Raw genomic sequence first — 21,675 nt, forward strand, 5'->3', positions numbered from 1 at the left:
TCTTGTACAAGGGTGTATATGACATAATGTCTTTCTATTTATATAATCTATAACAATAAGCCAAACATAATGTATACTTACAAGGTATTCACATCATATTATACTCATGTGTGTACAGTTATATTACTACAAAATGCACCCATACTACATAATCTGCTGATATCAATGCATTATGAATAACATCACTATAATTATAAGGCAACCATGTAGTTTACATTTGAGCAATACTGCTGAGCAGTAGGTATGGCTTTAATGTTGAGTCATAGTCTGTATTATTTATGGCCATGAGTCATCCCTGACCAACATGTTAGACAATGCTCGGCCAATCAGAAGTTGGCATCACAGGCTAATCAATAAGGTAGCAGCTTAGAACTGATGTTACTATAAACAGACTGGCTCTTTACCTAGAAATGTGGGACTCCCTCATTTCTCACTGTCTAGTTACTGCCAGCTGTTAGATAATTGGTAATTGGAACACTCGGGGCAGTGACCCCCAAACTGGGAGAATGGAGATTCCAGGAACGAAATCCGAGATCTTTGTCCAGAAGAGCGCAGTCCAGGGAACAGCTACTATAAGATACTGTGCAGGACCCGAGCTTGAAGGACAAACGAATGTCCACAGGGCGAGCTGGGCTTTTTACACATATATATATATATATATATATATATATATATATATATATATATATATATATATATATATATATATATATATATATATATATATATATATACACATATACATACACACACACACACATTCATATGGTAACGAAATAGCAAAAGGAATAAGAAGTAAAATGTTTTGATTCAGCATGTTTAAAAAAAAAAAACTTGTAGTATGGACGACATAAAACTGATAACTGATGTTTGGATTTGGCGGAGATCTTGATCATCACCCCCTCTGAAGTGTCCAGTATTTCAGTGTATTTATAATTTTCTCTCTGTAACTCAATCATAGAGCATAAAGTATAAAACACACAGTCACAGGCAATAGCACTGTGGCATGACAGTTGTGAAATTTTAACCAAAAAATAGAAGCACCAACTCGAACTATTAAGTAGGTCAAGTGACAGAGGAAAAATCTCTCCCAGAAAATAATTATATATTTCACACTTAAAGCCATTCCAGAAGCTTTGTGTGTATTTTAAGACAGATCCTCACGATGAACTGCTTAACAAATTTGCTTGAGGGCCACCGAGGAGCTATCAATGCTGCTTTGAACTACTGGCAGGTAATACATGTTTCTGTCAATTAAACCTCAAACTAGGAATCCCAAGTCATTAAGAGTAAAGCCACAGACGTTTGCACTGCCTCTTTACGTTGTCCCCTGTCACATCAGCAGCAGTATGTGGTTTGTCCAAGTAAATTATATTTGCACACTGAGTGGCCTGATTTCTATAATGATGCACTTTGAAGTAAAGAAGGGCTTTTTGTACCCCTGTGTGTGTGTGTGTGTGTGTGTGTGTGTGTGTGTGTGTGTGTGTGTGTGTGTGTGTGTGTGTGCGCGCGCATGTTTTCATAAGGGGGGGCAGGGGGGCTATTCTGGTTTTGTTATGTGCCATCTTTTCATTTTTATTCATATCTTTTGACGTAATGAAAATGTATTGTGAAAATAAACCTCTAGTGTTAAAGTTCATGCCAACACAGCCTACTTGGGGCACCAGGATAGCGCTGAAGATCTGCTCTGAAGTCGGTTAGCAATATAGCTGCTGTGTCATATTGTGTTTTTGGTTTTTTGTTAGCTATAAATGACCATATTTGGACAAGCGCACGAAGGTCTTAGTCATCACAATCACCTAATGCTAGCAAGCTAGATTTGCAAAGTGCATTAAACAGATACTGATTATTTTATGAATTTACTTATTTAGCCAGGTAGAAATCTTATTTAGATAAAAATCTCTTTTTTAAGAGCCACCAGGCTAATATGCCAACAAACACTGTTACAAAAATGAATACAAAAACAAAGAAAAAAAAATGCAACTCTCACACACTACAAAGAAATGAATGCAGTAGTCATCTGCAATAAAACATCAGGGACAAGCAAAACAATGCAGAGGCCCAGGTGGTAGAGTGGGCCGTCTACCAATCTGAACGTTGGTGGTTTGATCCCCGGCTACTTCGGTCTGCGTGTATCCTCGGGCAAGATGCTGAACCCCGAGTTGCCCATCCACTGGAGCATGTGCACGAATGTTAAACACTTAAGTACAGAAAAAAGCCCTTGTATGCATGTGTGTGCCATGAGACTTGTAGCAAAAAGCGATCTGAGTTCTCAGAGTAGAAAAGCTTTATATATCATGCTGTAACCATAGACAGTATGAACGATGGACCACTATAACCATGAAGTCAACCGCTGGTTTTGGACTTATTTTGAAGCTTCAATACTAGTGTTTTGGCCACTGACATGTTGGATTTTTAGAGCCAGAGGTGACCATTTTGTATAGGAGGATAGCATGCTACCAAATTTGGTTAGCAAGCTGCATCTACGTATAAGCTGCACCTGTACAATGCACACACACAAGTATCTAATAGTGCTCCAGACTTAATAAAATGCAAGAGTTTAACTCATTAATACTGGAGCACTAACTTCATAAGTGGTCTGAAGCACATGGTAGTCACATAAATGCCTTCCTATTCTTACCAGAACCCACAAGACGGCACATATCTCCCCTGTTCTGGCCTCCCTTCACTGGCTTCCTGTACATTTTAGGATTGAGTTTAAGATTTTATTGCATGTTTTTAAATCCCTTGATGAATCATATCCATTATATCTTGCTGATCTCTTAACACTTATGCTCCTTCAAGGTCTCTGAGATCTGCTGACCAGCTAGTCCTCCATGTTCCAAAAACTAGACTTAAGAACAAGGGGGACTGAGTTTTCTCAGCCAAAGCCCCTAAACTGTGGAAAGAGCTGCCCCCTCATGTTAAGTTAGCCTCCACCTTGCACGGTTTGAAAGCACACCTTAAAACTATTTTTTTATTCTTTGGCTTTCAACCCTCTAGGCTGTTGTATTATCTTTTGTATTTTTGTGATTTCTTGGTCATATTCATTGATGTGTGTATGCGTGTGCGTGTGTGTGTGTATTTCTTATTTTATTGTGTTACACTTTATTTCATGTCCAGCACTTTGATCAACTTTACTGTTTTAAATATGCTTTATAAATACATTTGAATAATTCCATCAAACACTCCATAAGGAACCAACAGCTGACATGGGAGTGGTTCATTTCATTAACTCTAGTTATCAAAGGTGAGGCCTAAACTATCCACAGAGGCCAAAGTTTTTTGAGTTTTTTTTGAAAAGGCTATAAACATGTTTTTAACTTTAACTCCTTTTAACATCAAATTCTAACAGTGCTGAATGGTTTTTGGAGCCTGTTTTCAGGACTTCCCCGTTAGCTTTTTTTTTTTTTTTTAAGCCCTGGTTGTTGCTGCTTGACTGCAACATAATAATACAAAACTAGAATTTTATTCACCAAAACTGCACACTTCTTGGGCATTAAAGCACTAACACCACTGGTGGAGTAGTCCAATTACCTGACTGTGATAAGTGACATAAGCTGAGAGCTTGCAGAAAGCTAGGATAGTGTTAGTTTGATATTTAAGCCACAGAGGCTGAAACTTCTATTGAATACAGCGACAGACAAGGCAGCGTCGTGACCGGAGGCGCTGAGCCAGAGCGAACCTTTTTGTCCCATCCGTGTACCGTAGCTCAAGCCGGGTTGCTTAGCAACGCTCCCAAACTGAAACCCACTGATGGATGGAGTAAAATTCAAGAAAGTATTTATATTTCCGTAGACACTGGGTTGCTGTTTATTCAAGAGATTAATAGTTAAGTAGGGTATTTACAATAACCGCGTACTGGCTAACAGCCTACTCCTTTCACACCTTTTAAACGGAGTGGATTAGAAGTAAATTGTTACTAGTTTACGTTTGCTAATCGACATGGACCTCGATATTCGTCAATATCTGACTAAGGCTAAGGAGCACCAAGGTTTGTCATGCAACAATTAGATAAGTCAATGAAGAGCTGTGAAAGTAAGCTTACCGTGTTTATTTCATTCATGCAGATTGTGGCGCTCTGCAGTCAGCCTACGACTTAATCAAGGGGGCGACAGTAGTTGGAGGCAGCGGGCGAACTCCACGCATTGATCCGGAGTGGTGCGTCCTGTGCGCTGAGGCTGGGCTACAGGTGAGAGAGGACGGGGAGTTACTGTAGAAGCTGCTGATGGAGCGTTTACGTGATAATCGATGAGTTGGAGTTTTAGATTAATTTAATTCCTAATGTGGCAAAGGATTTTATGGACAGGGCTGTTTCTGTCTTTATTGTTGCTACAGTGTTATTTACAGTTACCCATGCAATGCCAGTTTTAGCATCCGATTCAGTAACAGTGCATCAATTACTCTTAACTTAGATTCATTAAGAAAATTAATAAATAAATAGAAGCGGACGACCTCACTTAATCCTGGTTCTGCTTTTATTGTCCCTGCTTTTTGATTTGTGCAGATTGCAGTGTTAAGCATTTATTACCCGTAAGCTTTTGTGCATTGATTGAAAGTGGCGCAGTACGTGGGGTCCACCCCTGGATAATGTGTTAACGTCTTAAGCTTTATTGAGCGCTTAATTAGTCTGAATTAGCGTGTCATTACTCTTCTGTTCTCCCTTCTGTTTGTCTCCTTATACTAGTCAGAGTGTACCGAGGTGATTAATTCTGTCTGATATCAAGCTATTTATCTATCTTTGGTTTGGAAAAGTAACCTGTTTACAGGTTGCATCTGTTAATGCCACTGATAAATATATTTAACTTAATTTATGATTCCCAGGACTTAATGCATGTGTAACACATCTGTATTTTGGATGAAAGGCTGAAGAGCAGGCAACATCGTCTTAACACGACTTAGCAAACTACCATTACTGCTTCTAACTTTGATTAAACCATGACACACACATTAATCGGTTTAAAGACTTTAGAGAAAAATAAATTAACCTACTTCTTGTCTTGTTTCTGTTTTGGCTCCTCCTCCATGCCTGGATATACATGGCACCATATGAGAGGTTGTGCATCAGCTGAGCGAGATTGCAACACTATGTGTGTGAACATCTGTTATTTACATTTCACAAAAGTACATTTCACAAAAGTACATACATATGTACATGTACATATGTATGTACATATTTATATATATATATATATATATATATATCAGTCTAGCATCAAGTCAGTTAAACTTCTGGGATACTGATCTGGTAAGTTAATTAGCAGAGGGGGTTGTTAATCAATTTCAGCTGCTTTGGTGTTCATGAAATTAACAACAGGTACACTAGAAGGGCAACAAAGAGACAACCCACAGGAATGGTTTTACAGGTGGAGGCTACTGACATTTTTTTCCCCTCCTCATCTTTTCTGACCGTTTTTTCAGTAGTTTTGCATTTGGCTAGGTTCAGTGTCACTACTGGTAACATGAGATGATGCCTGGACCCTGCAGCAGTTGCACAGGTAGTCCAGCTCCTCCAGGATTGCACATCAATTTGTGCCATTGCCAGAAAGTGCTGTCTCCCAGCACAGTCTCAAGAGCATAGGAGAGATTTCAGGAGACACACAGTTATTCTAAGAGAGCTGGACAGGGCCGGAGAAGACCCTTAACCCATCAGCAGGACTGGTATCTGCTCCTTTGTGGCGGAACATAATGAGCACTGCCATAACCCTGCAAAATGACCTCCAGCAGGCCACTGGATCCCCCAGGACACAACCGTCGTCTCATTAGGAGCATGCCCCAACATTGTCAGGTGTTCATACAAGCACGTGGGGGCTATAGAAATTACTGAGTACCATTTTGAATTGTTTCAATAAAATTTCATCAGAATGGACTAGCCTGCTGGGTCATTTTTTTCACTTTGATTTTAAGGGTGTCTTTGAACTCAGCGGTCTTTAGGTTGATAATTTTCATTTTCATCAAACAGTATGGCATCATTTTATTTCTAATGACACTGAAAGATGGCCACAGCCATCAGGGAATACCGTTTCCATTAAGGGTGTACATGGTCTGTAGCAATGCTTAGGTAGGTGGTAGTAGGGTTTCCCAACAGAACAATGGCCAAAGCATCACCTTGCCTCCGCTGGTTTGTTTTCTTCCCATTATGCATCCTGGTGCCAGGTGTAAGTGACACATACACACCCGGCCATCCACATGATGTAAAAGAAAATGTGATTCATCAGACCAGGCCACTTTCCTCCATTGCTCTGTGGTTCAGCTCATGTGCCCAATGCTGGTGCTTTCAGCAGTGGAGAGGGGTCAGCATGGGCACCCTGACTGGTCTGCAGCTATGCAGCTGTAATGCACTGTGTGTATTCTGACACCTTTCTATCAGAACCAGCATTAAATTCTTTTTCGGTTTGAGCTACAGTAGCTCGTCTGTTGGATCGGACCACACGGGCCAGTCTTCGCTCCCCATGTGCATCAGTGAGCCTTGGCCGCCTGTGACCCTGTTGCTGGTTCACCGCTGTTCCTTTTGATAGATACTGACCAAGATGCTCTGACCCAGTCGTCTAGCCATCACAATTTTGCTCTTGTCAAATCCTTATGCTTGCCAATTTTTCCTGTTTCTAACACACCAACTTTGAAGACAAAATGCTCACTTGCTCCCTGATGTATCCCACTACTAACAGGTCCCATATATATGATCACTGAAAAACTCACAAGAATCACTGAATCACATGGAGATCTACAATGACTACAAGAAATGTAGATGTATATGCATTAACTTACAGTCAGCATCAGACAGGCTGAAATCCTCTGTTTGAAAGATTGCAATGAGAAAACATTCTCTGAAGGTGCCTGTGAGCTCGCTTTCCAAATGCAGAGAGAAGTGTTTTTCTGATGTGAAGAGTTCCTGACTGCTGAGATGTGGCATAAGACAGTGCTTCGAGCCGCCTCCTAGAATAAAAGATTGGCATCAGACTGTGAAGATGTGGACTTTAAATTTTATAAGTAAATGCCTGCTACTTCTTCTTCTGTGGAAGCTCGTGAATTCTTAAAGCTGCAAAATAAAGCTAGATGTTTGGCAGGTTGTTTGTTGATTGCATCAGTGTTTTGTTGCTGGTGGTGTCTGCAGGTATTAATATAGAAAAATCAAGGTAATAAAAAAGCCACCAGGACCTCCCTGCTGGAGGACTCATTTCGTTATGTCACTGTTTTGGTGCAGTAACTTTAGTTCGTCTAATCAAGCTATTTTCCCATTAGGGAACGGTAATGAATATTCAGTAATGCAGAGTGAGTTGTCCTAAGGCAAGGGAAACATATTTGTATAATGAAACACAGGGATATTCTATAATGTGATTTGTTCTCTCTTCTTTATATCACACAGCAAGTTTTCTGTGAAAGTGCAGCTTAGCCTGAAGTCTTAAGCTTTAGTGAATGCTGAATTAGTCTTCATTCGCGGTAAAGCTACATTGCTGTATTCTTCAGTTTTTCCAGAGAAGCATGAATATTCTTATAGCCAGCATTCAATAAATATTCTTGTTGCATTATGACATTTGCTAACATACTAATCTGTTGCTCATTACTGTCAGGTTTCACTTATTTGATGATCTTCCAGTGTGAGAAAACAGTGAAATATTTGCTGTTTTTCACAACACACACAAAAAAAAGCTTACAAAGCAAAATGGCTCTTGCATGATTATCTTCCATGATGATACTGCAAATCCCTGAATATAAAGCTACCAAGTTTGAATTCCTTTTACAATTAACAGGAGACAGCTTGCAACGCAGCATGGAATGAATTTGTCTTGCATAAAATAAATGTGCACCTCCCATGCATTAAGCCCTTTCAGAATAGTTTTAAACGTGCATCATACACAGCAAATTGCTGGTTACACAATCTAACTGCAGATGAGACTGAAATATTTATTTTTCTTTGGCCTTTGTGCCGCTCTTTCTCTGTGTTTTCAGCTGGGCTGTGTGGAGATAAGCACAGCGTGTCTAAAGATGTACTTTGAAGGGAATCCGCCGGCTAATCAATTTTTGTGTCGAGCCTACCTCTGCCAGGGCCAGCTGAAGTCTCCGCCGGCCACTGGGAGTGTGGTGAGGACAGTAAATTGGACACATCTCCTCAAGGGGTGTTGTGTGTGTTTGTGTTTCTGTGGCCTTCAGATATATATGCATGCAGTTATTGTAGTGGCATACTGTACTCATTTGCATTAAAAATGGAGCAGCTTTGTACACCAGCTCCACATTTCTTCAGACTCAAATAAATATTGGCCTTTGCCACATCTGAGTGCAGTTTAAAGCCTTTTTACTAAACTATTTGTCATCGTTTTTATGTTTTGTGTGTTATGACAAGTTCTCACGTCCCCTTTTTGCATTATTTTCTATTTTTAGGAGGACTTCGAAGAGGCTGTGATGTATTTTCTGAAGGCAATTGAAACTTCAAAGCGTGAACCAAGGTATGCAACCTCTCTCGAGCGTGCTTGGCTTTGTTGTTACAGTGTCAAGAAAGATGACCATTTTCTGTTGTGTACAGTTGATCATCTCTGATATTATTTGTCAGTTGCTGCCACAGTGCTAAGGTGCGCTGGTAAAACACGTGATGAAAGCCAGATATTCTCAACAGGGAGTGCTGTTTAGCTGCGATAGGTTAGGATCGGTGTGATGTGCGGAAATGTGCTAAGAATCAAATATAACACGATTCTTCATGCTTCACCCCAACCCCTTATTCACAAGTGGATCATATTCAGTGTGTTTTCTTTTCATTTTAAACAGCTGACTGGAAGCATCTGTGAGCAGGGTGAAACAGGTGATACATATATAGATGTAATAATAGAAATTGTGAGAGATATATTCCCTTGTTATTTACTTTGATGGATATGTTCGGAGATACTGGTGTAGCCTTTGGAAGCGATGAGCACTGAATTTCTTTGCTAATGAACCCATAGCCTGTCAATAAAAAGGCTGAATGAGAAATCTCAATTAGCACTAAAGGGAATACATATCTAATATAAGCAGCCCACGCTAATGCGCAGTCCACTCTCTGGTGAATAAATTAGCAGCACTCAAACAGTCTCTTTGCACAATTTTCTCTAAAACAGTGGCTTAAATTCATAAATTCCACTTATTTCACATCGAAAAGATTCTGCGGGCTGCTCTCCTGTGGCTCATTGGTCGATTGTTAATCCACACACATTTAAAATTCACAGGACTTCCTCATAGAGAGCTGACACTTGGTTTGAATTGATTTGTACTAAGAGATAAAATGGCTTGCATGTGTATCACATAAATAATTCATTGTTGAGTGTTTACTTTCTTCTGCATTTTGTTTGTGTCTTACAGACACCACTTCATGGTGTTCAACGCCTCAGTGCTGTACTTCCAGACAGTGCATCCTCTCCTGCAGCCAGGGCGGAGCCTCCACCTGGTGCCCTCTCTCAGGCAGGTGGTGCAAAGTCTGGAGGAGGTGGCAGACCAAGACCACAGCTGGAGGGCTGAACTTATGATGCAAGTGACCGTGCGGTGCTCTCTTACTTAGCCTTCATTAATATGTCCAGTTGTGATTTGGTTCAATCTCATTGTAAATTCATAGAGATAATGAACTGAGTTTATTAACCAGCAATTTATTTATGACCACAGCGAGCTGCTGCCCCAGTTATTAGGCTGCCCGTGTTCTCTTCTATAGAGTGGAGAATCTGTTCTATTCTGAGCTGTTTAATCGTGTTTTCTCTCGAACCCAAATGCTAGTTTTTATCTTTGTTCAGAGGACAAAATGTACCATTCATTGAGAATGACGGCTCAGTGATGGAGCAAATCAGATTATTAACAGGATGGGGTGCAGTATGTCTATTATAAGAATAAGGTTTTTTTTTTTTTTTCACCCTTTGTTGTATAGATTTATCCATATATGGATTTATCCAGGGGCAGCACGGTGGCGCAGTGGTTAGCACTGTTGCCTCAGAGTAAGAAGGCCTGGGTTTGAATCCACCTTAGCCGGGCCTCTCTGTGTGGAGTTTGCATGTTTTCTCCAGGTACTCTGGTTTTCTCCCACAGTCCAAAGACGTGCAGTTAGTGGGGTTAGGTTAACTGGTGATTCTAAATTGCCTGTGTCTCTGTGTTAGCCCTGTGAAAGGCTGGTGACCTGTACAGGGTGTACCCTGCCTCTCACCCTGTGACTGCTGGGATAGATTCCCGACCCTGAAAAGGATAAGTGCTACCAACCAGTCACATGGTTGTAATGCCGTAGCTTTCGGACTTAAAGGAAAAAGAGTGGGAAAAATATAAAATGCTTAAGCTAATGAAAAAAAAAACATTATGAAAATTGTGCCTAATTTAATGAGTTACACAAAGCAGGTTAGTCAGACTGTAGATGTTTTGTGTGCATCCACAGATAAACACATCATCTTTTCCTAAACCAAACTCAAAGTGAAATAATACAAATATTATTGAACTGAATACAAGAAAATAAAAGTAAACAAAAAGTCTAAAAATAACGAGTCAACACTGACTTTTTGTTTTACACAGGACACAAATCCCAGTCTGTCAGGTGAAGTGGGTCCATACATCCACCACAACCTGCTCCTCACACTGACTTTGAAAGCCTTTCTGCTTTAAAGTGTTTTTGTCAGAGAGCTTTTCTGCCAGAAAGCCTTAAAGGCAGCTTCACCCACTGCTGTCTTTTTACCCAAGATGGTCCTGGAACAACATGAATAACGTTGTAGGAACAACACCAACATATCAGTTACATCTTGCCACACAAAAGTGAACATGACAGGCTCCAGAAAAGAAAGGCTATTACTGTATTATTGGCATATTAATTACATTGACTGTACATTAGCTAGGTGTACATAGAAGAACTGGGAACTTGGCTAATAGTACTGTGAATACTGTGAAACTCACCTAGTGACAGATGCCCACATGCTTGCTCTCTGTTTCTATTCAGGCACCTGATCAAATGTCTTATGGACTCCAGGAAAGTTGAGGATGCAGCAAATTTTGCAAAAGTTACAGAAGAATTCATCAAGTCACACATTCCACATCTTTATCCAAGACTCTTTGCTTTATTGGTAAACACAGTATGTTGCTTTCATGGCAGTTATTTTTATTGCTAATACATCCAGTTAAAAAAAATGTATGTATATCCTCAATGTCAGCTTTTAAACAAAGTCCTTCCAGAAGCAAGTTCTGCCACACATCAGCCATCTTGACCCCAGGCAGTTATTTTGAAGCTCTTATCTGAAGGCAGAAAGAGAGTCATGAATTCATTTTCCAGTTAAATCTAATAAAAGCTGCTTAAAAAGTTTGTAACATTTCCCTAAAATAAAGTTTAGAGTTGTACTTCTCCCATGCATGCACAAAGCAACACTGCACTATGGCAATTAACAACCGCCTAATTACTTCACATTATGGATACGGTGAGCCAAGAAAAAAAATGAAGGGCACTGATACCTGCTCAACACAGCAACATGATTGGCTCATATGTTTCCTGGTTGAGGTTTTGAATGCCACGCATCAGTCCTTATAATGTCTCTGCTTTTAAGTGGGTAAGAAAAATTGTTTTTGGCACACATTTTTAACATTTTTTAGGGTATTTAGAATCATAACCTTTAATACAAATTGTATAATATGAAAATACACGATTCAGATGTTATAATTAAAAAATAATATAGAATTTTTATGAGTTTATTAAAAAAAACTCAAGGTTGATGATCAAGTTACAGAAAGCCAGTAAATGAAGTCTTCTTTGCACTACATACATACACAACAATCCAAACTCCATAACTAAACTCCTAACGATTGACCATATTCATAAAATTCCCCCCTGAACTAACCTAATGATAAAGCATAACTTCTGACTTCACTCTTGTTAGGTACAACACCAGCTGTCAGAGAGTGACGTCCTCCTGGAAACGAGCAGGCAATGCACTACCTTAGCAGTCATTTACGAAATGCAGGAATTGAAAAAGTAAGGAAACTTTCTTGTGTTCCATTCATGTAAATGTTTTCTCTCTTCTGCTTTGACATTACTGGAGGGTTGATTTTGTTGAAAGCATTGTTTTTGTGCTGTCAGGATGAAAGTCCTTTGCATTTTTATCTGTCTCTGGGAAAAACAAGATGTACTGTAGCTGCGGTTGTCCACAAAAAGAAGCCACTGATCTGCCGTAATGATGTTTGTTTTAGAGATAAACCTCTGTTTGAAAGTGTGCTGTTGTGATTGAGTGCATGTTTTTTTGCTTTGAGAACGCTTCTTGCTAACAATCGAGGCAATTTGAGTCATAAACTTGATCATTTATGACCTTTTTTAAGGTCTTTTTTTCTCGTCTAGGATTCTGTGTTTCTAACCTGCAGTATGTCTTTATTTTATTCTCCGCCATGTTATTTTAAGCTGTTGGACTTGAAAATGTCCTCCAGATATGTTTAAAACTTGGGCAACATAGGCCAGTGGGTCAATGATCCCTCTCGGCATATCCTGTGGCATCCTGTAGTGGCCGGGTTTTTCTGCCTGCCTGCGTACATTAATAGTATAGCACCATATCTCCTGGTGTGGCATACTGCATCCAGTCCCATCCCCCAGCCCATTTCTGCAGGCATGTACTCAACATGTCACAGCTCCTTATGGCTCCTCATTTCAGCATGACAGCATGACTAAGTCAGACTCAGCCATCGTCAGCACCATATAGGTTATTCTGCCTAAGGCTTATGCACTGTTTGGTGTGAGTCTGTTAAAGGGCAAATGAAAGTATAAGTTTAGTCCTGGATGCTTACATGCATGTACATTAATGTAAAAAGCGGTTTACTGATGTTTGTAGCAGGTTGGAAGGATTAGACAAGGACAAGCTGACAAAAGAGAATTCTGCCAAGCTCGAGGAGATTTTCTGTCTCTTGGTGGATTGTACCAAAGAGCCTGCTACACCTCTGAACTCTAGTCCTCTTCAGAGCTCAGCGCCCATCCAGCCATCTGACAGGTCCGTGACCGAGCGTCTTGATCATATCTCCCACGAAATTACCTTTTATTGCTCCCTGTTCTCTTCCTAAACCGCTCTCTACCATAAACCCACACATGGCTATCCCAGGGCAGTACATGTCTCAGATTACTGTACTGAAGGGTTGTGAATTGTATAAATTATGTTTTATCTGGGATTTGCAGAGTTGCCTTCCTCCTGGAGTTGGCTCTGCTGGCCTTGCAAGTGAAGCATCAGAAAGTAGCTGCCGACTGTTTGAAAGAGCTGAAGTCGTCAGGAGAGGCTGTGAGTGTCCGATATTCTCTTAAAACCTCAGGCAGAAGATGTAACTGCACACATTTTACAAATATGCAAATTTATGCATGGAGTTTGACATTAACTGTGACCTATTACGCCTTTCCTTATTTTCTGTCATAGGTACAATAGTGAGTGCTCTTATATAATGTGGCCAAAATTTAAATAATGAGGTCAGCATACGTACAAGTAATCCCTTTAAACCAAGATTCAGACCTCAGACTGCTCTGACTGCTCTGCTCTGTCCAGTCTCACTCCCTATGATGTCAGCGAGAGCAGATTTCCCTAATATCGTCATCTCGGACACACAGCTTTGGCTGTGAGCACGGCAGCCCCGCCCACCCGCTGTTCAAACCTTCTGTTTACAAGGAGTGGCCAATCAGAGAAAAGTTATAATAAAAAGGAGGGGTAGGGAACTTAAGCAGCTTTTTTCAGAAGGTGGATAAACTGAGCAGAAAGCACAGGATAAATAATAAATATTTTGAGCTGTGAATCATGCAAAACCACTCTAGTAGAGGCCAAGAATATGTCAAGTGCCCTTTAAGTAGGCACTTGACAACACATGAGATGAACTGCCTAGGTCAGCCATTCCCAAACTTACTGTAAGTCTGTCTCTGCCTACTTAGAAATGTGAAAATCTTCTTCTGCCCACCCAAACCTTTGATCGCAACTCTGATCATCAAACGAGCCTAAGATGAAGTGTTTTTGTCTTTGTGTTTTCACTCATTTAACTTTCATCTGCTGACTTTGTTTAAGGTCAGGATCAAAAATTTCACTGTCTTAATTTTTTTTAGCTAAATTATTGCAAATGAGTTCTCAAAGTATACACCAGGAGGCTTATTAATAAAAGCTAAATAGATGCTGCATTTTTACTGTCAGCAATATAGAATGTATTTCACATATGCAAACTAATTCTTTCAGTTCTTTGTATTTTTTCTTATGCGGCATGAAAGCACGATCAGTGCCACTGCATGTGGAGGATCTTGTGCTGTAAAAAATTTAGTGGTACTAATTTGTAGATTTTTCAGCCCATCCATCTGGTCCCTGCTGATTTCTGACTGAACACGTTCTTTTTCTTTCTAGAGTGTTGGCCAGCGCATAGTAATGGAATGTGTCCACTGTGAAATCAACCTCCTGAAGAAAGAGGCGAAGATGAATGAATATTCCAAAGCCAGTGTAGAGGTGCATGAATTATCAGCCATGTGTTTTAAGGCTCATATTATAGTGAAAGCACTAGAGCCACTAGCAGATATTTCATTTAATATTTTCTACAATAATATTGTTTTTTATTGTCATTAAATCCAGAGATCTGACTTGGGTAGTTTTCTCTGCCATCTAGAAGGGTTACATCAGTTAGAGATTCAGTCAAGCCTTTGAATCATATATAATCACTTTAATATATATTCTGGAGTTTTCCCTCTAATGAGAAAAAATATGTTGGGAAGAAGGATCACATAATCATGTAATCTCATTATCCACAACTGAAAACTGTTGCATTTAAGAACTGGCACATATAACATATTCAGCCCACTTTAATCCAGACATGCTTGCCAAGTGACAGAAGTGTTGTGCTGTCACTGCTACAGGAGAGATTCTCAATCTGTAGCTGCTGTCCCACAGGCCCGACTGAAGGAAATAGGCAAGCTGGATCAGTGGCTGCAGACTGCAGTGAGGGAGGGGGGCCCTCAGGCTGTGCAGGCAGTGTGTGCTACCCAGTGGAACTTCTGCCTGCCGCTTTTGCAGCACAACCTCAGGAATCGCATCAAGACACCGCTGCTCAGGGTCGCCCAGGCACTGGAAGAGATGCAAAGGTTTTCATCTTTTTTCAAAAATCATCTCGGTCTTTATGTGTATGTCTTGGAGGTTTTCAGGCTGTTTTTCATCGTTGTACTTGCGTTTCACAGAATGTGTGTTTGGGTGAGTGTTGCACTCTTACAAAGCCCCAGTCTAGCCGTGGTTTGATATGAGAAAGTCGTTCTTTCCTCAGAATAACAGTCTGATTTGTGGCACATTGATATGCCATGATTCCCATTATAAGCAAAGCTGGGCTCAAAATTTGAGGCACAGTCATATTTACAACACGTGAACAATGGCAGAAAGACTGCTGAGAAGCTGATCAAATCAGCCTGTGCTGAGTGTCACTTGAATACTACTTAAAAGGAAGGGAGATAACTGAAGTTAACACAGTCAATGTCACACATTTGCTGCAGCTGACCCGATTGCTGAGCAGAATTTAAATTTAATTTAAAGGGTTTAAATATCTGGGACTCCCCACCTTCTGAAGAATCGTCTTGGATGAGAGGGGAAACGTCTTCAAAAAACTTAAAGAAGTTTGGTCACCTTCTTTTTCAAACTCTTATGTCATGTATTGTTCATGTGAGTCTGTATTTACCAAGTTGGAACTGTTTATGCGCTACTGTTACAGCATGTTGCTGGAGCTGCGCTGTCAAGTCCACTCAGAGCTGGCAGTAACTGAAGAGGAGGAGGGGCGCCTGGAGGCTTCTTTGACTCACCTTCGGAAAGCCATGCTGCTGGATAACGGGACACAACAAGAACGCCTGTCTTCAGCTTTCCACCTCCTGCAGCTTAGGCAGACCCTCTACCAAACCCCTTCCCGCATTCAGGATAAAGCCGCAATGCTTATGCAGCAGGTTTTCTGTCCTTCTGTACTGTCTAAGATTACACAATATAACAACTCATTTACAGTAGGCTGCAGAAAACAAGAACTTTTGGTTATAACATACAAATAGGTCAGTATTTGGGTGTTGGAAGGGCAAATAGTATGCCCAAATAAGTTCACTTTTAAAATATATACTGTGTCTGAATGTGGCTTGAACAGTCTGTCTAGCCTCCAAGTAGATTCTGACATGGACTCTTTCCCTTTCTTTCTCAGGCTAGAGACATGCACCCCGAAGATAAGACAGACTTTCGACCCATCCTGGTCGATGTGGGCCTTCTTTTGGCCCCTGATGATTTTCAGATGGTGCTGGATGCAGATGACACTTCAAAAAGTACAGAATTCCCTTCCTCATGTTCACACTAAGACATTTTTTTATCTTAGATTTGCTAGAAGATGTTCTCTTGTAGAAAAAACCTGAAACACACATCCAAATTAAATGACACATTCATTTGAGTGGGTGAGTGTGTCCAAACGTTTAACTGGTACTGCACAGCATATATACTAATGTTTCACAGCAGAATGTCTTTCTGAACTACTTGATCTTAGATAAACCTCACTGATCTGTGCTGACAGAGCCCTCCTTCACTTATAGAATACATCTTCAAGGCACGCTCATGCAGCAACTGCATAATCATAAGCAAAGTTGGTATTCATTGCATGCAGACTGATTGAATATCATAGACCTACACTGATATGCACTGTGTTGTATTTCCCTCTGTCTTTAGAGATACTTCCTGAGGTCACACTGAACTTTATTATTCAGTGGTGTGCAATTTCTCAGAAAAATTGCTTTGAGAGAGTGTTGCGGTGTTGCTAACCGTGAAGCCACATCGACAGTGTGCGATGAATCACGGAGCAGAAGGGCCAGAGCTTGGGGAGAGCCTTTGATCTCACACTTGTTCCAGGCTCCTTGCTTCATAGCATCAAATGAACATTCAGCAGTCCTAATGACCTGGGGAAAAACTGACAGCTTGTCAAAGGGCTTCTACTGCAGGCATGGGTTAAAAGCTTTGGTCCCTAGAGGCACCTCTTGTTTTTGTCCATGAGCCTCAAGCATCCCCTAGATGAAGCCACTTAATCATTGTGTTCTGAGCTTCAAAGCCAGCACATAAAGTAACCCTTTAGACTAGAAGAATTAATTAACTGCACCATGCTGCCACAATTTTTTATCGTTCCTAAGATGTTCACCAATGAGAGGTGTGTGCATGAGTGTGTGTGTTTTTGAACTTTCAAAGTGAGCACACAGGCACTTGTGCATTTCGCTGCGCTACACACAGTCTGTGTATTCATGATTCAGCCCAGACAACAAGTGCTTGAATATTTGTGTTGTTGCAGATGCATTTCAGTAAAAATTTAGAATATGCTACTGTCTAATCTGATTACAGTGGAGTCAACGGTGCTCCTGTTTGAAAGAGTTAGCAGTGTAAATAGGTCGTTTTCTCTTCAATGCCCTAAGTTGTGTTTCCTTTTGCTTTCATGGATGTTGCATAAAAAGGATAATTGTGCAGCGTCCTCAAAAGGATGTCATTATTACTATGCAATTGTTCTAAAAACTAAAATGTAAGCCTGAGACGCTGTGCATTAGAATAACTAGCTTTCTAATAATGTGCAATAGCAGGAAACTTGTATTGATTCATTAAAAAAAAAAAATGCAAAAGCTTTCTGGTATTAATAAGGTCGACTTATGCAGTGCTTCAACATTTGTCTAGTTCCCGCAGGCGGTCTTGGATCTGGACCAGTGGCTCAGCTCGCTGCAAAGGCTCAGCATCACTCTGCATCTGTACAGAGGGTGGAAGGACACATGGCCAGACAAAGAAGTGATGCAGATCACACAGAGATGTGCGTGTTGGTAAATTCACATGTATTAATATTGACTGCACATGTACTGTTTATGTATGTATGAATCTTCCTGCCAGTGTTAAGTTTTCTCAACAGTTAGTTTTAGTTGTCACACTTCCCAGAAACCCAGTTGGAAAATTGCCTGTATAATCAGACTTTTATAGCTTGTTGAATTTATTACTTCTTGCTTTTACCGAATATTAGATACTAATGAATGTTTGATCTATTGGTCCTCTCTGCTGTTAAGGTTGTTGCGCGACTATAAGTCTGCACCCTTCCATTTCATCTTCCTATTCAAAGTGCATAGTTGATTTCCCCATGTCTGCCCCTGTCATTACTGTTAAAGAGATGTGCACGTCAGTAATGGCGGGCTTAATGCTCAGGAGACAGCAGAACCATCACAACTTGAGAGCAGATTTTTATTATTCATGACCCTGTAAACATACAATATTTGATCATAAACAATATGTAGCTGTGCCCTTGTCACAACCGTAACCTTTTCAAAGTACTTATATGTACATTTTCTTTATTTCTTGGCTGTTTCAGGGTGAGGTTGTGGGCAACATTAGCAAAGACAGCCAGGAAACATGAAGTCTGGGGCGTGTGCCGAGCTGCTTGTCGATTCTGTTTGCTCTATGATGATGGGAGATGGCAAAAGTCTGACAGTAAGATGATGAATGATCTTAAGAGTAACAGTAAAATAACAGAAATATTGGTATTGAGCTTCAGAATACAGAAATAATAAAGAGAAGCCAGGCTCATATATGAAACTACTATAGCTGTTGTGAAAGATTTTGTGCTGTTGGTAAATACAAGAGGAGCAGCAGCGCTTTCATCGATTGTAACATATTGTGTTAATTCTCTCCAGCTTTCAGCTGCTCAGAGGGAGAAAGCTGTGGAAGCCAAAGCTTTGTGCGACTGCTGCGCCTTTTAGCTGAAATTCACTTCATCAGTGCTGAGGTTTGTTCTTGCTAACTGCTAATCCCAGCCACTCTTTTCAGCTGTTATGTTCCTACACATGTACGCAACACATTACAGCAGGTTTCTTAGAACTCCAATTGTATAAGATTGTGACAGATAAGTATATTAGAAATATAAAAAGATGGAGCAAAAACGTATTGCACAATGGCCAATAGAGCGAGAGGAGATTGAAGGATATAGTGATCAAACAGACCCCCCCCACCCCCCAACTCCCCACATACACTCACTAGCCACTTTATTAGGTATACCTGTTCAACTGCTCATTAATGTAAATTTCTAATCAGTTAATCAAATGACAGCAACTGAGTGCATACAGGCATTGTCAGTGGGAGTATTATGTAATGATAGCTGACGCTATTATTTTTATTATTTATTTTTATGCTGTCCTTTTGAAATACGCTTGCAGCAGTAGACATGCATTATAGGATTTTTAACAAGCCTGTGAAGTATTTGTTGATTAGTAGGAGTCAGAGACTGCTGCGCTCGTCTCATGAACTTGTCTTATTGTGCAGACCTGCTTGCCATCAGTTGTGCAGCTCCAAGTGTTTATTAAGTCTATAGAGACGTTCACTTGACAGCACTTTAAAGAAAATGAAGACAACTACCCACACCCATGACATGACCTTGCCAAAACTGACACACGCTGTAGCCTCTCTTCTTACACCTTTGTTCTATGACACGGGGATATAGTTTTTGAAAATTTGGTTAGATTTCATTAATTCAAAGCTACGTGATGAAGACTGGTTCCTCTTGTCTTAACCGAGTTGTCCACCACTGGATAAAATGTTCGCCAGTCATTTCCTTTTTTCTTTGATCTGCATAGCTGAGCTTTAATACTTTTAAAGAAGCTGTCATCCCCGTAGCAGGAGGCTTTTTCTCTTTTTATTATAAAGTTGTCAAAACAGGAAGTCATCTTTAATATTATGGTTTCTGAAATTAATATATTCTTTCTTGTTCAGGCCACCATTCAAAAGCTACTTGAAGAGGGGGTGCAGCTAAATAGCCCTGCTGTCCCGCCACAGGAGAAATGGCTTTGTGTGTCAGAAGAGGATCCACACTGGATTATTTACAGGTGGAAACACAATATGCACACACACATCACATCACACACACATAGCATCAGACAACCAGACAGTGTGATTGTTCTGTGTGTCTTTGCCTGTGTACTTGTATTTGTTATTTATAGCTTTAAAACTGTGATTGACTTAATGGGGTAGTGAATATGCTTTTAAAATTTATACATATGTATAACTCATTGGAAATGATGCCGGACAGAGGTGGAGGGGTTCAGTCTGTGTTGTGGAAGTGTTATAAGATATAAAAAAGAAATAATCAATTACTTTTCAGCTTTACAGCATGAGAAAAGTACGATTTGAGGATTCTGTGTTACCAAAAAAGCAGCCTTTGCACTAAGTTGCACATTTTGATTATATTGTCCCAAAGGTGTGTTGCCTACTCTGTATTTAACTTGCAGTTGACCAGCAGCAGTCTTAATTAAGTTCCATTGTCGTGACATTAGCTCAATTAACAGTTAGTGGTTGCATAGGAGGGAATCATGTGGTTTGTAAAAAGGGTTCAGACATCTTCTGTAATGAGGTTAAAGACAAAGTTGTTGCAAAGGTTAGATGCTCCTCATGTCTTCTATAGTAGGATCAGGGTCATTATTATAGTAATTCATTATGCACTGTAAACCCGGGTAAGTTGCATCTACTTAAAAAACCAAGGTAACTCGTTGCCTTAAATTTTTTAATTAATGAAACAGTTGAATAAGTGCAGTGGAGTATGTTCAGTGTAATTGAGGCCCTTTTGGAATGGAATGGAAGATCTAAGTTGAATGTACTAATAACAGAGTTTCAGTAACTGAAGATACTTAGTTTAAGCAATTACCACCCATTTATTTAACTCAGCTTGTTAAGTAAGCACTACTCCATTACCAATTGAACTAAATTGTATGTTCTAATTGACCAAACTTCAGATTGTGGGAGGAAACCCACACAGACATCACGCAAACTCCACACAGCAAGAAGCCTGGACCAAAGCAGAATCGAACCCAGATTATTTGCTTCATCTGTGAGGCAGCAGTACTAATCACCACACCATCGTGCTGCTCAGCACCAAAACTATTTCTTACAATGTTGAACTGTCTGTTTAAATTTGGTAAATAAACAAACATGATAAAACTCAGCCCTGCTGAACGCTGGTACATTAACATTTACAAATAACATTTGTCCATGGAACAGTAAAAAAAAAAAAAAACTGTAAAAGTAGAGAACCAGAGGGTGAACAAAAAACAAACAAATATACCAAATATCTGCTCTTTCAAACTCCACACAGTGAGAGGCTTGAGCCAAAGTGGAAACAAACCCAGACCTTCTAGATGTCATTCTACCTGTGAGGCAGCAGTGCTAACCGCTACGCCACCATGCTGCTGCTCGTTAAGCCAGTCTGTTAAAACCAGTATAAACTACATTTTTAGCAGGTGCAAAACTTGATGATATTAAGTTGTTTGAACTCAAACACATAATTACAATAAGATAGACCATCAAAAAGTACAGTCTACTCAGCATTAACAAGTAATGTTCACATTCTAGGTAATTTTAAGTAATATGAACTATTTTTAATATGAGTATTTTTAAGTTGAATCAAATTCTGGGTTTACAGTGTGGGACTGAGAAATGGACACTGGACATAAGGACAAATTGGACAAATGGATATCTGCATCCATTTTTCTTTCTTTTTCCTGAGAGTTTTCTGTCTTGTCCTCTGTCTTGAATTGCAGCCATGGTTGTATTCAATAAAACACAACCCTCAGCAGCCTATTTTCATTATTGACTTGTCAAGGCTCGACACATGACATTCAGCATTGGAACTACTGTACCATCGTACTGTGCCTGAAATTGGCCTGAAATATACCTCTGGTATATTGTAAAATTA

The 21,675-nt window shown here is 40.0% G+C and overlaps 1 protein-coding gene across 4 annotated transcripts in view; it reads left to right on the top strand.

The window, feature by feature from the left end:
- The first annotated feature begins 3,721 nt into the window (after positions 1-3,721).
- Positions 3,722-21,675, top strand: part of cfap46 (cilia and flagella associated protein 46) — a 71,861-nt gene continuing 53,907 nt past the window's right edge. For 3 of the 4 annotated variants that reach the window (XM_030747415.1, XM_030747417.1, XM_030747418.1), the window contains exons 1-17: positions 3,722-3,994; positions 4,071-4,192; positions 7,951-8,082; positions 8,380-8,444; positions 9,328-9,492; positions 10,928-11,051; positions 11,856-11,950; positions 12,795-12,950; positions 13,133-13,232; positions 14,325-14,423; positions 14,862-15,052; positions 15,667-15,892; positions 16,135-16,252; positions 17,631-17,760; positions 18,307-18,425; positions 18,629-18,720; positions 19,701-19,813. In XM_030747415.1, coding sequence (XP_030603275.1) covers positions 3,946-3,994; positions 4,071-4,192; positions 7,951-8,082; positions 8,380-8,444; positions 9,328-9,492; positions 10,928-11,051; positions 11,856-11,950; positions 12,795-12,950; positions 13,133-13,232; positions 14,325-14,423; positions 14,862-15,052; positions 15,667-15,892; positions 16,135-16,252; positions 17,631-17,760; positions 18,307-18,425; positions 18,629-18,720; positions 19,701-19,813 — 2,096 coding nt within the window. In that variant the 5' untranslated portion in view covers positions 3,722-3,945. Of the gene's footprint in view, positions 3,995-4,070; positions 4,193-7,950; positions 8,083-8,379; positions 8,445-8,760; positions 8,795-9,327; positions 9,493-10,927; positions 11,052-11,855; positions 11,951-12,794; positions 12,951-13,132; positions 13,233-14,324; positions 14,424-14,861; positions 15,053-15,666; positions 15,893-16,134; positions 16,253-17,630; positions 17,761-18,306; positions 18,426-18,628; positions 18,721-19,700; positions 19,814-21,675 lie in introns of those variants that run through there. The other variant, XM_030747419.1, reaches the window with a different exon arrangement.

The sequence above is a fragment of the Archocentrus centrarchus genome, chromosome 15, assembly GCF_007364275.1.
Source record: "Archocentrus centrarchus isolate MPI-CPG fArcCen1 chromosome 15, fArcCen1, whole genome shotgun sequence".
In the NCBI taxonomy this organism is placed as follows: Eukaryota; Metazoa; Chordata; class Actinopteri; order Cichliformes; family Cichlidae; genus Archocentrus; species Archocentrus centrarchus.